We start from the raw sequence: 15382 nt of genomic DNA, 5'->3' as shown, positions 1-15382 counted from the left end.
CTGTCACTCTCCACTGTCCTGTCATTAAAGACATACAAATCCCAAAAAATAAACTTTACAACAAAAAAAAAAGAAAGAAAACAATTCACATCATAAGGATAGGAAAACAAATCACATTATACAGTACAACAAAATCGTATGTCATTAAACCTCGTACTGAGACTGTTCTCTCTTAATATGGTCTGTGAAAGGCCCCCAGATTTTACGAAATTTGCGGTGGGTGTCTGACAAAGTGTAGCGCAGTGTAGTGTAGTGTCTTCCAGGTACAAACAGGATACCATATCATTCAACCATATCTTAAAACAAGGTGGGGACGCTGATTTCCATTCTCTTAAAATAACCCTTTTGGCTATGACCATACCAAACATAAGGGCCTGCTGTAGGTCAATGGAGAGAGTCACTGAATAAGGGGAGCAACCCAGTATTGCAAAGAGGCCGTCAGGTCTTAATGGGGTTTATATGACACTGTACAGTTGAAAAATATCAGTTGTCTATCATAGTTTTAAGTCTATTAAGTTTTTTGTCTGTCAAATCAATATAGTTACATTTTAAGAGAAGTTTGGGTTTTTTGGTGATATTGATTCCCAAATATCTGAACTGATCAATGGAAATTTTATCCCCCTGTAAAACTGGCTGTATCTTGGAAAGTATTGATCTTACATAAGAGTAATTTTACAGTGTGTCTCCTGGGTAACATAGGTACACCTGGTAATTTTTTCAGAATTTTTTGAGACCTAAATGCGTGGGCCCTGGTTGAACTGACGTGGAATGACCCAAGTTTTTTAGCTTAATTTACCTTCATTTAACAGCTTCAGAGTCATTGGAATGGTTATATGACTTTTTTCGGGTTGAATGGTGGCCGTCTCGCTTCCCCCTTGCAACTGTGGGCTGGTGGGCCACGGCCTCAGTGTCAGAAAGTATAACGAGTGTAATGAATTGCTTTACTGCATTCAAATATACTATATTCTATCATTATTTCTATCATGAATAGAAGGCTCTCTGGGAATTGGATACATTCAACATTAAAGGTTGTATCAGCGACCCAAAAAAGGCCCAAACATAAATGATCACATTCATCTAATCTTTCCTAACAATCCGCTAGCTGTCTGCCCCATAAGCAGGCCGTCAAAAAAATCGCGTCTCTGTAGGCAGCCTAGGCTCCGAGATCTGTACACAAAAACAATTGCTACCAACAAGGGTTGGCAACCCACTCAAAGGCAAAATAGAGTGTTTCAACCAATAACCAACAAGATGCGCGCTTAGGAGAGTTTTAATTGCACGGGAGGGAGGGGGAGGGAGTAGCGAGCTAGCTTTCTGTTTTGTTTGAACATCAACAGAAGTGACGTATCCCTGCTACCGCTGATACAACCTTTAAAGCACTAGGAAGGAAGAAACAAAACGAATTGAGGAAGATTTGGAAGGAATCACAAGGGAACACAACACCACAGTCTCCTGACAGTGTACTGGAGGAGCCAGTGGAACCTCCTGCAAGACCTTTGGCCCAACCTCCCTCTGAACTTCCAGTGTTGCCACTAACGAAAAGAATTTCATTGTAGATGACTGTGTAAAATATGATTAAAAACTGCTCTTAGCATATTTTAGATGGAATGGAGTACATGAATGTTATGCATTGTTCTTAAAATGGAATTTCCCTGTTGAGGATTATGGGCCCTATTTTGGCGTTTAGAAACAGATGGTCAGAGGCGCAAAGTTTCTAGACATTATAGCCAGTCTACAATCACTAATTTAATGGCGTGATTTTGTGATCAAACGATGGGCGCTGGGCACAAAAGGGTTGTTCTTATGTTTCTCAATCTGTAATGGGTGTGTTTTGGGTGTAACATCCATTAAACCAATGAGAATGGTATCATTCCCTTTAACAGCAAGCAGCGCAACTTCAAACAGCGCATCGGTATTTTGATAGTCAGCGGTGCATTTGAAGGTAGCTGCTTGCACGCGAGACCATATGGAACAGGGATTCCACTAAACCTTGCTTTACTAAAACCTTATTTGTGACTAGCAGAGTATAACCTATATGCATCTACTTGCCTATTATTTGAACTATAGGCAAAGTAAAACTTCACCATAGTCTTGTAGTCAATGACAAAACAGTTAAACACAGTTAAGTACTTTCACTATGGACTGACAAGGGGTTACCATCCAAAACATAGCCTGAAAAAAGCAACACTTAACCCAATAATGTTTGAATGACTGAATAGAAAATCCTAAGGATATTTATTCTGCAGAGGAGTTGCTGCTTGCTGATCTTGTGACAGTATGTCTTCAGCTGTGCTTTATATCCGTTTTTCGCGGTCAGTGGCGTAATGATTTTTAGATGGTGTAAGATAGCGATTTTTGGATCATGTGCCAGACCACACCTTATGTCGTTAATTGCCACACCCCTGGGTGCAAGGTTTAATAAAATTGGAGCGCATGGCGAAAAATTCCTCTCTTTATTGAGTGTAAGATAAGAATAAGCCTTGCATTGCGCGTTGCGCCACCTTAGAATCTGTAGTAGTAGCGCAGGGTGCACCATAGGGCCCTTTATCTTCACTGTTACCGTTTAACTACTTAATTTTGCTGTTTGACAATGTCACAGTATTGTTTTGAAATTACATTTTACTGAATTTCTCAAAGATATTATGCATCAATATTTCCTTATTGATGGATCTATAAGAATCAAAGTTACTTTTGGTGTGCTACGTGTTTTGCACAGTTTATACTGTTGAAAAATAAAAAAAACAAAATTTCCTCCTTTATCAATGTTACAATAAACACTTCATATATTCTGACTCTCTTTATGCAATGACTATCTTTGTCCTTTGGTGTTACGTTTTGTCCTATGGTGTGACAAACATAAAACAACAGAAAAATAATCTTAATTTCAAAATATCTTTTAGAAAAAGTCAGGTTTGGCATTAGGGGAGTTACAATAATATCTCCTCTTAGATAGCTACAATTTCAAACAGTTTTGTAGGGTTGGCGAAAAAGTTTTATTGACATTCATAGGAAAAAGTTAATCAAGTTCATCTATTCATGGTGAAAATTATTCTAATTTAGCCTGGGTGTTCCCATGCTGCCTTGCGCGCGATTTGATTCACACTGCTAAGGCAGCCTGGAGACCATGGAGCAAATTTTCGCCTGAGATAGGGAACCAATCACAAAACAGGGGGGAAAGCAAGACGATGATGAGCTATGCACAGACGCATTTGATAGACATCCGTGGCACCCAATAAACGGATCTGGGCATTTTTTTCAAATACGAGAAAATGAACGTTTGGTTCCCAGACCACGTCTCATTGAGAAGTGCGCTAGCCAGGCTAATTCTAATTAGTATTTTGATGTAAAATAAATATCACTTTAAGAAATTAATGTTTTAATAATGTGAACAATTCTGTCTGAGGTATTTTTTATGTTATTTAATATAATGTTTTTCTTACTTTTTTAAATGTCACACCATAGGACACATTTACAATGCAGTTGAGTGAAAACGTAAAAATAATATGTTAAGTCATTGACAAAATGAGTGACCAGTACTATTTTCTGAAACTGCAGTTGTCATACTACATAAATATGTGTATTTTCTAAAAAAGTGATGTTTTCCAAAAAATGTACTTTTTCTTGCCCATTTGTCAACTACCCACATACACGCCTGGCACCGGCTAGAAAAAGGTAACGATGGAGTTTCTTAGACATCCGTCATGACAGAGCCAGCGAAAAAGAAACAAAAACACATTTGCACATCATGCACATTTGGACAATGCTAGCACTCGCTAGCCAAGCTAAGTTCATGCCATGAAGCTAAAATTAGTTGATAATGGCTGTTATGTTATGGAAAAAACCTACTAGCTGTTAGCCAATCAGAGTCAAGCAGCTTAGCTCTTTGAATATTAATGAGAACTGGCACAAATTGAGCTGAGTCTTCATGCAGGCTTTCAATACCACGCTAGAATGGCTTGAAACAAGGTAACCAAGGTATGTTTTCCACAAAAAAATGTGGTCCATGGTAGAACTTCAGAAATACCACAAAGTAATGAAATACGTTTGGCAGGGCATCTTTAAGCGCATGGATGTAATGCCAACTTTGACACAGTGGAGTTGCTACCGAGAAAACCAGCCATGCAACTTCCAAGAACGGTGGCCCAACAAATCTCGCGAGAATTGTGAAACATTACCTTGTCAGTAAATACAACTCTTTGGACATAGTTTTTGCCTATTGTTAATACTTCACCTCCACAACAAAATCATTTTCATTTTGTACAGGGGAGAAAAGTCACAAGAAGTTTGCTATTTACAACAGTAGAGTAAAAATATCGTGACTCTAGAGGGAGCTCTACAGTGACCAAAAATACCTAAACCTGCATAGTGTACCATTTAACCAGAATTCAGGAATCTGGTAGCCTGACGAGCCAGACCCACATTAAAATGTAGGGTAAGGGCACTCACCGTTCGCAGTGCTCAGTCCGAGGGGCGGGATAATCGGTTGTCTTTCAAATTCCCTCTGCACGCAATAGGACAGCGCTATGAGTCCCATGCGTTTCCCACCAGCGGAGCTAGTTGGCTAGTTCAAACTTTTGCCAACTTAATAAAAGCTTAACTCGTGTCACACTGTTCGCCAACAGCAACATTATCTTATTTGTTTTCAAGTAGCAGGGAATTCAAGCCAAACCGTTGCAACTCTGCCATCAATCATTATGTTAAGCCCACCTAACGACTCTATACAATATTTGATTGGCCTGATAGTTTAATTTTTCGAGCTCACAAGCCAACGGAGAGTTGCTAGACTAGCCCTGGCAGCAAATGTAATTTGCTGCCGCTAGGGTGCGTCTAGATTTCTAGGCTAGGAATCTGGCGCATTGATGTGGAATTCTATTGGTGTTTTGATGGGTTAAATACATTTGTTTTGGGTGGAGATCAGGTATGTGTAGGGTGACTAGACATCCTGGTTTAACCGGGACAGTCCCGATTTTGAGATGCGTGTCCCGACTGCCGACAAAAGCCTGTCGGGATGCTAAAATGTCCTGGTTTACACCAACCACTATTGAAGTGTCCGGCGTATGATTTCAATAATGTGTGTGTGTGCGTGTGTCAACGTTACAATGTATCTCTAAACATTGTTGCAATGCCTCTTCATATCTGCCTCGTTTTAAAGGTTAGGCTATGAGCTACGCTACGACAATGTTGAAGAGAAAGTCATTCTCAAAATAACCTATGGCTGTGAGTTAAATGTTTTCATGCATGTCTGGATAACCGGTGAGGAATGTTTCAGAGACAAATGACTTCGCACTCGTGTTTTAGGCATAGTGCAGGCCCTATTTCTCTGACTGAAAGTGTACAGAACTTGTGCATTACATAACAATATTTAATACATTTTCTTGGGGGTGACACCCCCAACCTCCTCTAACTTTTGGGCTTAAAGAAAAAATGGCTGTGTCTGTCTGACCTGCCTCATGTTCACGTTAAACGCAGCCACGCAGTGTCCCGGTTTTAGTTCTGACAAATCTGGTCACCCTAGGTATGTTAATACTTCATATAACAATACTAATAACAATAATTGTTGTTGTTAATATTATCGAACATGATCATCCATCTCATCATTTTGAATAATTTCTCTCATCATTTCTCATCAAATTATTGAAAACCGTTTAGAGGCCCACAACCTTAAACTTACTTTGAATGCCCGGCTGTGCTGTGGGGTATATTCAAATGTCCACAGAGCTCGTACTAATCCAGAGAGCTGCTGTGTCACCTCACATCTGTCCTGAGGAGTTTTCCCATGCAAATGTATCCCATTAGTCTTTGGTTTGTCCTCATTGGCTTCCTCTCCTTTGTACTGTTCCAAAGCCAAGTACTCAGCAAAGAGTTCTGTGTTGCTTAGGCACTGAAGAACTGCATTCATAAAGCAGGTGTTTCCATGGTTCTTCAGTCCTGACACTCCAGGAACCTTGTCCTGACTAAGATAACTTCCACTGTCACTGTAGTCCAAAGCAACTGACCCTTTATCCTCACTATTAAAGGAGGTAAATCCTCCATCATCTTTGTCCCCATCTGTAACTTGTAACTCTGAGCCAAAATGAGATAGAGTTGTAAGTGTTTTCAAGACCCTGCTCATAAAACTGCCAACCGCCCGAGAAGAGCCTCTTCGAAAAAGCTTCTTACTGAAGCCGGACTTCTTGTCCTTATTTGAGGCTTTACTGAACATGATTCTGCTTGTCATCAGGGCATCCCTCCATGCTCTAACTGACACTACAACAGTTTTAACGTTATATGAAGCAAAGGTCTGCTCAATGGAACTGACATGAGTTTACGTTACTGAAATAAAGTAAATAAAGTAACACCTTCACTAACGTTAAGCAATTGATGTTTGATAATGATGTTTGATAAGCGTGATAATGAACATCAAAGTGCGTCTCTTACCACACCTTTCTAGAAATCATGACCGTAAAGACAGGTAACGTTAGGGTGCCCAGTAAGGCGTACAAAGTTAACACGTTAGCAGTGTGTGTTTTTAATAACGTTAACATTATTCCTCTCAACACTGGGCAGTTCTCCACTTAAAGTTACATTGCGCTTGAACGTTTCACGTTGGCAACTAACTATCGAAGTCAGCTAGGTTTCACTAACATTACTGTTTGACGTTAACTGACATTTTGTATCTGTGTGTCTAGAGCTAATGTAACCAATTCATTACACAAATGCAATTCACAGAGGCGTTGTTGTGTGCTTAAACAGCACGAACGAAAACGTGCTAACGTTAATGTAACAAATCATAATTTGATTCATTTCAGAAGCTAGCAGCTACTGACTAGCTAACACAACCTTAGCTTTCAACGTCGCACGGCTTATTGCTGCTTCACCCCTGCATCACGTTATCCTACCTGTCTAGGAAGTTGAAAAACAGCTCTTTCCGCATAGCAAGGTTTTCTTCACAAAGCCAATTAATGCAGCCGTGTTGCTGTTTCCGTGACATTGGTGTCATATTTACTTGTTTACATCAGAGAATGTCTAGCAAAGCCAATACGTTAGCCGACTAGCCCAAGTTAGTTTGCTAGGGTCTGTTTGGCTAGCATTAGCATACAGTAACGTTACTACCGTTAGTTCTAGCTGCTAGGTTAAGAGGGTCAGTATTATTCTGCTGACAGCTAGCTCTCGTTTACCAAACAATTAATAAAACTAGTGTTTTTACTCTTTGCATTAATATAACGTTAAACGTATATGATGCGACTTATTTAGGTTCACGTTCAGCACGAATCCTCAGTTGTCAGTATTTTTCAGAATAACCTCAGAGACCTGAATGAACCCCGATGTTTGAAAATCCTAAATGTCCTTCCTTTCCGTATTTCTTCCAAGTCAGTTATTATTGCGTTAACGTTAAACATTTGCAAGCCGGATAGTAAGTATACGCTGAAAAAAACCTAACCGTAAATGGAATATACATGCTAGTTGCAGAGATTGTAGATAGTCTGAACAAGATTTCATGACGAGCTACTTCCTGGAACCTAGATTACGAGGGGCGGAGGATCTTCAGGCAGGCTAGGGGACTTGCCATAGTCCGGTGGTATAATGAAAATACCATTACCGAGGTGATAAAAGCACCACATTTTGCATGATGTTTTCTTAGGGTCTATAGTGTAATTTTTGCCAGGAGCCGTCGGGGAAAAAAACCGTTGTGACATGTCATATTAGAAGTAGCCTATATCATTATCAATGAAATAGGCCTATTCTTAAAAAAAACAGCGATATCCAAGTTCCTGCACAAAATAAAGTGTTCATGAATCCCAATGTTAACATTTTATATGTTCATGTATGTTTATGAAATCATAACTAAAGCTTCAATAGGCCTATACATGTCAAAGTATTAGCAATATGATCTTTATTGGCCCTGTAGAGCAAGCAGGTTGGCCCAACGTTGGTAATGGTTGGCAATGGTTGGCAGCGTCAAGAGTTGGAATTCCAACGTTGGGCCAACATTCAACCAATGTCAGCAGGTCAACCAATAATATCAAATTGCAATTGGTTGGGCAGCTGACATTGGGTCAGTGTTGGCCCAACGTTGGAATTACACCCACAAATGGCAGCGTCAAGAGTTGGAATTCCAACGTTGGGCCAACACTGACCCAACGTCAGCTGCCCAACCAATAATAACAAATTGGAATTACACCTGTGTTATACCTTTTCACCATTTTCTGCATGAGTGTATAGCTTATGCGTATTCTTGAATTTCCCCTGGGGATCAATAAAGTATCTATCTATCTATCTAGCTATCGGTAAACTTCAACTGCTTACGGGCCCTGGTCAATCCTGTTTTTTTTTCTCATTTTGTTTCATTTATGGTGCGCCGTCACCTTTTTTACCCATTTTGTGCTTTGTTGTTCAATAGTATAAAATTTTGTATTTTACATACAGAATGTGCTTGGACATTGCTTGGAATCTGGATTTATTCTGGCGTAACAACTTGCATATTAGTAATAGGCCTTTATCACGACAGCCGAAGTAGGAAGTGAACAGCCCTGTTCCTGTGTGAGCACAGGTGTTTCTAATTAAGTGTCAGATTCGGCCACAGTTACTTCAATCAGAGGCCTCGTTAATGTTTTTAGGAACACCTGTTGTTTGCCTGCCAACAGGAAATTGAACAGCCCTGCTTCAGCTGCCCGTGGGCTGCCGTGATAAAGGCCTATTAGGAGTTTTTACATGAGCAAAGTGTATTTCTTGAAGTGATAAGTCTTTTTAAAACCTGTTAGCAGACAGGTGGTCTTTTACGGCACACCTACCCCCCTCCCAACATTCTAAATCAATGTACCATATTGCTATGTCGCATAGTAATATTATACACCATTTGAAACCTTGGACTCTTGAATCCATACATGACAACCTTTTTCATGTACAATCTGAATAGTGCTGTACATTGTCAGATTAATTTTACTATGACATATATATATTTAGAAAAATGCCCTCCTCTGCCTTTGGTGCTTCCCTAACTTACAGTATATTAGCTCCGATGAGCAAGACACTAACTCAATTGATGACAGCAATTTGCGTGACGACATAAAAGTATGGGCAATTGCAACCAACACACCTATTAGTCACCTCTCAAGTCTTCTCTCTGTACTTCGGAAGCACTTGCCTAATGTAAACCTTCCAAAGGATGGCCGCACTCTCCTCTCAACTCCAACTTCCACAGAGGTGCAGTCAAAAGCTGGGGGCTCCATGCACTATTTTGGGGTAGCAAATGGGGTCAGGGCAAGAATAGATGATAACGCCATACTAAAGAGCACTCACACACTTCATCTACAAATTAATATTGACGGCTTGCCTCTTTTCAAGAGTAGCAATCAACAATTTTGGCCTATATAAGGACTAATTGAAGAAGACCCTTGCCGAATTCCATTCGTAATATCTCTGTACTGTGGATATTCCAAGCCATCAGATGAAAATGAGTACCTCTCTGACTTTGTCCCAGAGATGGGAAAGCTTGCATCTGATGGCTTAGAGTACCAGTCCTATTTCTATAGGATCGAAATTTCAGCATTTGTGTGTGATTCACCGGCAAGAGCCTTTGTTAAAAACATAAAAGCCCACAACTCCTACTACGGATGTGAGCGATGTGTTCAAGAGGGTGCTTGGTTAAACCACCGCCTCAGATACCAATTCTGTCCTGAGGACAGATGAGCACTTTAGGGCACAAACACATACTGACCATCACAAAGAGGGTGAGAGTGCTCTGCTCCAAATTAATATAGGCATGGTCTCTAAATTTGTTTTGGATTTTATGCACCTCATCTGCCTGGGAGTGGTGCAAAAGCTCATATGCAAAGATAATGAATGCGTAGCAAGATGGGTCGCCCTAGTTCATGTCTATGAGGGCAAAGTGGAGTTCAGTCAGAGACGGGCTCTGGTTCAGTTCCCGCCTGCACAGGGGCGTGTCACTGACGAGTATGACTTACGTTTGAACGCATACCGGTTCCCGCCAGACAAGCGGAGTACAAAATAAACTTGGTGTACACCTTCATTAATGTTGATTTTCTCCCGACTGGAGGGTCATACTATCACGACATTCTACTGAAATAGGGAGGAGGGTTTGGAGATCATGATACCATGTCCGAAATGTGCATCCATTGCTCAGAAAAATAAGGCTTTGACAAATTCTGGGAAATTCTTGGATTCTGCCATAGACCTCAATGTTAAAAAGAGAGCCCGATCACTGCATAAATGTGCGGGGGCGTGTACTGCTACCCTATTTGCATACATTTCCAGGGACAGGAAATGGCCTCTCATGAAGTATCTTCGTAATCAACCATCTTTGTCATATGGCTATGGATGAAAGGCCCACTCCCAACAAGAATAGGAAACTGCTCAATAACGGTCATATCAGATAGGCTGATAAGACTGGGGAAGAATCTGCCTAAAGAGTTTGGCAGAAAGGGAAGGTCATTGAGGGAGGTTGATCGGTGGAAAGCCACCGAGTTCAGAACATAATGCTGTACACTGGCCCCATTGCTTTAAAGAAAACACTGCCTAAACTAATGTATGATCACTTCGTCCTGCTGCATGTTGCCATTTCCATATTATGTTCACCCCGTCTGCATAAGCATTACTGCGATTATGCTGAGAACGTCCTGATGGTTTTTGTGCAGAATTTTCCAGTCATTTATGGTGATTTTGTCGTTTACAATGTCCATAATTTGATTCACCTGGCAAGTGATGTTAGAAAATTTGGCCCATTGCCCCACATTTCTGCCTTTCCCTTTGAAAATTTCTTACACAAATTGAAAAGACAAATTAGGAAGCCAAACCAATCACTGCAACAGGATGTCAGACGACTAACTGAACAATCGAACATCAGCAGGGTCCGTCTGCCATCAGGTTCCCTTCCATCCCATCTCACTGCCTCACTGTCTCACTACACCTGTGACAGATTCACTCTCTGTGTTGTGTGCCAGTACCATTTTCAAAATTGAGAAGATACAAACAACTCTTGGTGTTACCTCGTTTGTGGTGCGACAATATGTACAACAACAGCCCTTCTTCAACTACCCAGTCAACTCTCTTCAAATGGGAACAGCTGTTGTAGAAGAGATGTCTACAGAAACATCAACAATAACAGAAAAAGACTGCAAGATGGTGGCAATTCCATATAAAACCAGACTTGTCGTATACCCTCTTAATCACTTATAAAATCATGTTCCTAATTCAATTAAATTTAATCTGGCCCTAATTCAATCATTCAATCAATCAATCTTTCAATTCTAAATGTACAATGACGTTTAACCCTTTTATTTAGATGTTTGCAGTCGTTTTATTCAGTGAATCTAATGAGGTGGAGGTGATACCATCATGTTGGCTGAGTGTGGATGAAAAGGTGGCCTTACTGGCCACCATACAAAAGAACTGAAAAGGCGAAGGCAGCCGTGTTAACTGTGGAGGAGCCAGATGAGACTTGGGGGGAATATTTGGTGAAGGTCATCAAAAAATATGGTGAGACACAGCATACAGTGCCATATACTCAGAGGGGGAAAGGGGTTTAACAGACATGGGCTGTTGTAAAAGGTTGTCGATGAATGCAACCAATAACAAGAAAATGTATTAATGTGTCTGTCTGTAAGTATATACTATATGTTTATATAGTATAGTATGTTTAATGTAACGTTGGAACCTATACCAAAGAGCTGTACTGAAAACAAATTCCACCAGCCTGGCTGTGTGGTCATTAAATCAAACCAATCAATCAATCAATCTATAACGACACAGGGGGAAAGTATTGAGCACGCTAAGAAACAGTAGTGTTCCAGGGCTACTGAAGGCAAGGAATAGAAATCTTGCTCCTGAGCTCTGTGCATTGCTGGTCAATGGTGAGTGATGTTCCTCTCACAGGGTATAATTGTACCACTGGTGCTTTAAGGATAAAGGTGTGATTTTGATCTAAAGTGACTTGAAACATGATACCGAGTGTGAACGTATGTCTCATAGCTCGAATGTACGAATGAACAGGTATGATAAGGGATCAGATTCCAAAAATAATTCAGTGGAAATGCATGGATTTGCTTCCAGTAGTAGCAACTGGAATCCATGCATTTCCACGGAATTATATTTTGAAATCTTACCCCTTATCAAACCTGGTGTAAAACAGTGATTTATTTGCATGGCTAGGCCGATGCCCGAGGCACCACAACGAAACACTATTGGTAGCGTTGTCTAACTAGCGGCAGATTTCTGAGTGCAGGGGACAAGCCAAGGTGAGCTATGAGACATATACGTTCACACTCGGTATCATGTTTCAACACACTTTAGGTCAATATCACACCGGAATTCTCCTTTAAAGGAAGTTTTCAGTGCTTTGAAGTGCATCCTGTGTAGTTCCACTGATAAAACCACATAGGCTTGAGACAATAATGTGAGTGAAAAACAACATAAAAAGTCTATTTCACACAGTGTTTTTTAGTGGCAGTCTGCACCACCCTATGCACACCATCTACAGTATACCTTATTCCTCCATCCCCTCATGGTCATTGGTACCAGTATTAGGGCCACACATGAAGAAAAAAAATATTTTTGCCATGGCGAGATTAAACTCGACATGTTGACTTTAAAGTCGTCATGTCGACATTAAACTCGACATTTCGAGAATAAAGTTGAAATATAATATCTACTTTAATCTCGACGAGTCGACTTTAAAGTCGACATGCTGACATTAAACTCGGAATACAGTTTAAACATAGCGTACACAGTTTAAGCTAGCCTACGCTAACACACAATATGTTACATGAATAATGGGCTTCAAATCAAATAGGTGTTATTTCAGATAGATTACAGATATTCAGATAGATTGCGTCTTGTCTGTTAACTACTCATTGCCGTCATCGTGAAGTGCTGTATCTCGCGGTTGGAAATACCATGCACTATGCCGTTTAGGATATAGCTAGAATAATACATGTATCCAATGATATGTTTCTATACAAAATGCTATTTCAATCTGTTTTACGTGGGTAAGGCCACCGCACATTCAAGATGAAAAACACTCTTTAATAATAGGCCTACGATAAATAAATAAACCGCTAATGACATTTAGGCTACTTTTGACCATCGCATTTATTGCCTGTAACTCCGTGATAAGGACCTACAGGAAAGTATTTGGCTGAGCAATGGAGGTTAATGTTTTATGTTTTGTTCACATGATATGTGAATGTTTTATTTGTCCTCCCTTTCAATCATCCCGAGCGGTCGTTCTCTCTCCAAACTAACTTTATTCTCAAAATGTTGAGTTTAATGTCGACAGGTCGAGATTAAAGTCGACATGATATTTCAACTTTATTCTTGAAATGTCGAGTTTAATGTCGACATGGCGAGTTTAATCTCGTCATGGCAAAAATATTTCTTCCTTCATGTGTGGCCCTAATACTCCGTCGTATTGGGCATTGTGAGCACAAGCTCATCAGCAGTCAGCTACCTCTTCCTCTTCAGGCTTGCAAGAAGGTCTGTGTAGATCTTGTCATTCTCCATCTGAAACAACAGCAAAATCATACAAATGTAATACCTTTATTAAAATAAAAATTAAAACCACAAAACTACAGATGTGTGCGTGTATGCACATCCACACACAAGAAGAGGTAGCCTAAAAACTATTGAAGCATTCTGAGTAACTCAAAATATTTTTAAGTATGAAAAGTTATTTTACTACACATGGGTTTAGCTACCCTATTTTTGGTCAGCATCAGCCCTTTTCCTAGCAACTCACACGCACATTGAGCTGGCACTGTTAACGTTATGCTACAATTTGAACAGTTTAACTGTTACAGTTTGAACAGTTACAATCAATGGTGTTGAAGTGGTAGCGTAGCCCATAGCCTTTACGAGGCAGAAATGAAGAGGGATTGCAACAATGTTTACAGAGATACATTATAAGTTGGCTGCAAAAAGTATGCAGAGTAGCCTACTAGATTGACTGACACACACACGCACGCACTCACATTATCGAAATCAAACGGCGGTCGCTTTAATATAAAAAGTAAAACATCAATCAACTTTTGTCATGTCAGAGAACGTAACACATAGAAACGCGACGGATAATGCTAAGCTATTCAGCTTTGGTATGTTGACAATTGGCAATACAAGCAAATTGGTACTATGAAACAAACTTGCAGATTAAACTAACTTTTTAAATGAACTTTCAAATAAAAATAACTGACATCGAAGGCAAACGAGAATATTGCAAGCAGTTCAGAGTAGGCTAATGCAGCTATAAAGTTAAACATGACGGTGCACTAACCTGCTATGTTGACGCCGATGAGAAAGCGTACTTTCAAATAACATGATTTTAGGACTACAAATTAAGATAAACCATAACTATAACCGATGTAAAAACATATATTAATTGTCTCAGTTTATCCAGCTGTGTAGTTTCCAGTCGAAGTAAACGCCAACGAAGTGCAGCGGCGTCGGGCTGTCCATGTCAAATGTAGGCCTATGCTGTAATTGTAACTGACTGACTTTATTGTTGCATGACTCATCTTCAAGTATCCAAAACATTTTGCGCCATAAACCCCTTAACCAATCACATCAAACAGAAGTTTATGTTGTCAACATTACGGGGAAGATTTCAGAAATAAAATCAGTGATTGGACAGCTGAGATATTAGACGATTGGTCATCGTTAGGCCCTACAATTGTAACGAAATTAGAATGGTAGGGCGCGTAAGGGTTATTCTGATTCTTTACCTTCAGTAGCCTTGGGACACTGCTTTTTCTTAACACGTTCAATATTTCCCATCTTTTTTCCATCCGTTTTTACAAATGACTCAATTTATGGATATAATTCAAAACATGTCTTATTATATGTGGACTGCTTGGGTTCATACCAACATCTAGTAAAAAATCCATGTATAGCTTCATTGGAAGTAGCCTAGGCCTATGTGATTTTGCAATGAATTTCCCACCTTTGCCTTCAACAAGGTAACTTACTTATGCTTCTCTTAAATGCAGGTACTTACGAAGCAGCCAGGCAACATCTACCAAAAGCTATGAGGAAAAAAAGTCCACCATAGTTTATAATTCTGTTGTTCTATTGCAGGCCTTCTTACACTCTACAAAACTGAAGGAGTTGTCTCCATACCTGTCCAAAAAGAGGTATCACACTAGATAACAGAGATAATCAGGCTAGAAAACAGCCTCTCCAACAACTCCAACATTGCAGTAGTTTATGCCTTTTTATGTTTTTTTCTTCTTTTTTTTTGTCCCAATGCAGGCCCTCTGCAAAAAAACGTGCAGAACCCCGTCCACAATCACAGCCCCAGCTCCAGCCACCTCCTGTTTTCCCCTGCCATATGCCTCAGAATGAAGACACAGGTACAAAATAATTGCAGTAAGCAACTTAGTTTCACTAAGACAAA

General features: G+C 40.0%; 1 protein-coding gene across 1 annotated transcript in view; it reads right to left on the bottom strand.

Annotated features, from left to right (window-relative positions):
* usp31 (ubiquitin specific peptidase 31) overlaps positions 1–7536 on the bottom strand; it is a 204920-nt gene extending 197384 nt beyond the window's left edge. Inside the window, exon 1 of the mRNA XM_048245616.1 lies at positions 5672–7536. Within this exon, the coding sequence (XP_048101573.1) occupies positions 5672–6217 (546 nt within the window). The 5' untranslated portion in view covers positions 6218–7536. The remainder of the gene's footprint in view (positions 1–5671) is intronic.
* Between the last annotated feature and the right edge of the window lie 7846 nt (positions 7537–15382).

Source organism: Alosa alosa, chromosome 6, assembly GCF_017589495.1.
Source record: "Alosa alosa isolate M-15738 ecotype Scorff River chromosome 6, AALO_Geno_1.1, whole genome shotgun sequence".
Lineage (NCBI taxonomy): Eukaryota > Metazoa > Chordata > Actinopteri > Clupeiformes > Clupeidae > Alosa > Alosa alosa.
Note: the sequence above shows the minus strand (reverse complement) of the source record. Positions and strands in the feature narration are given on the sequence as shown.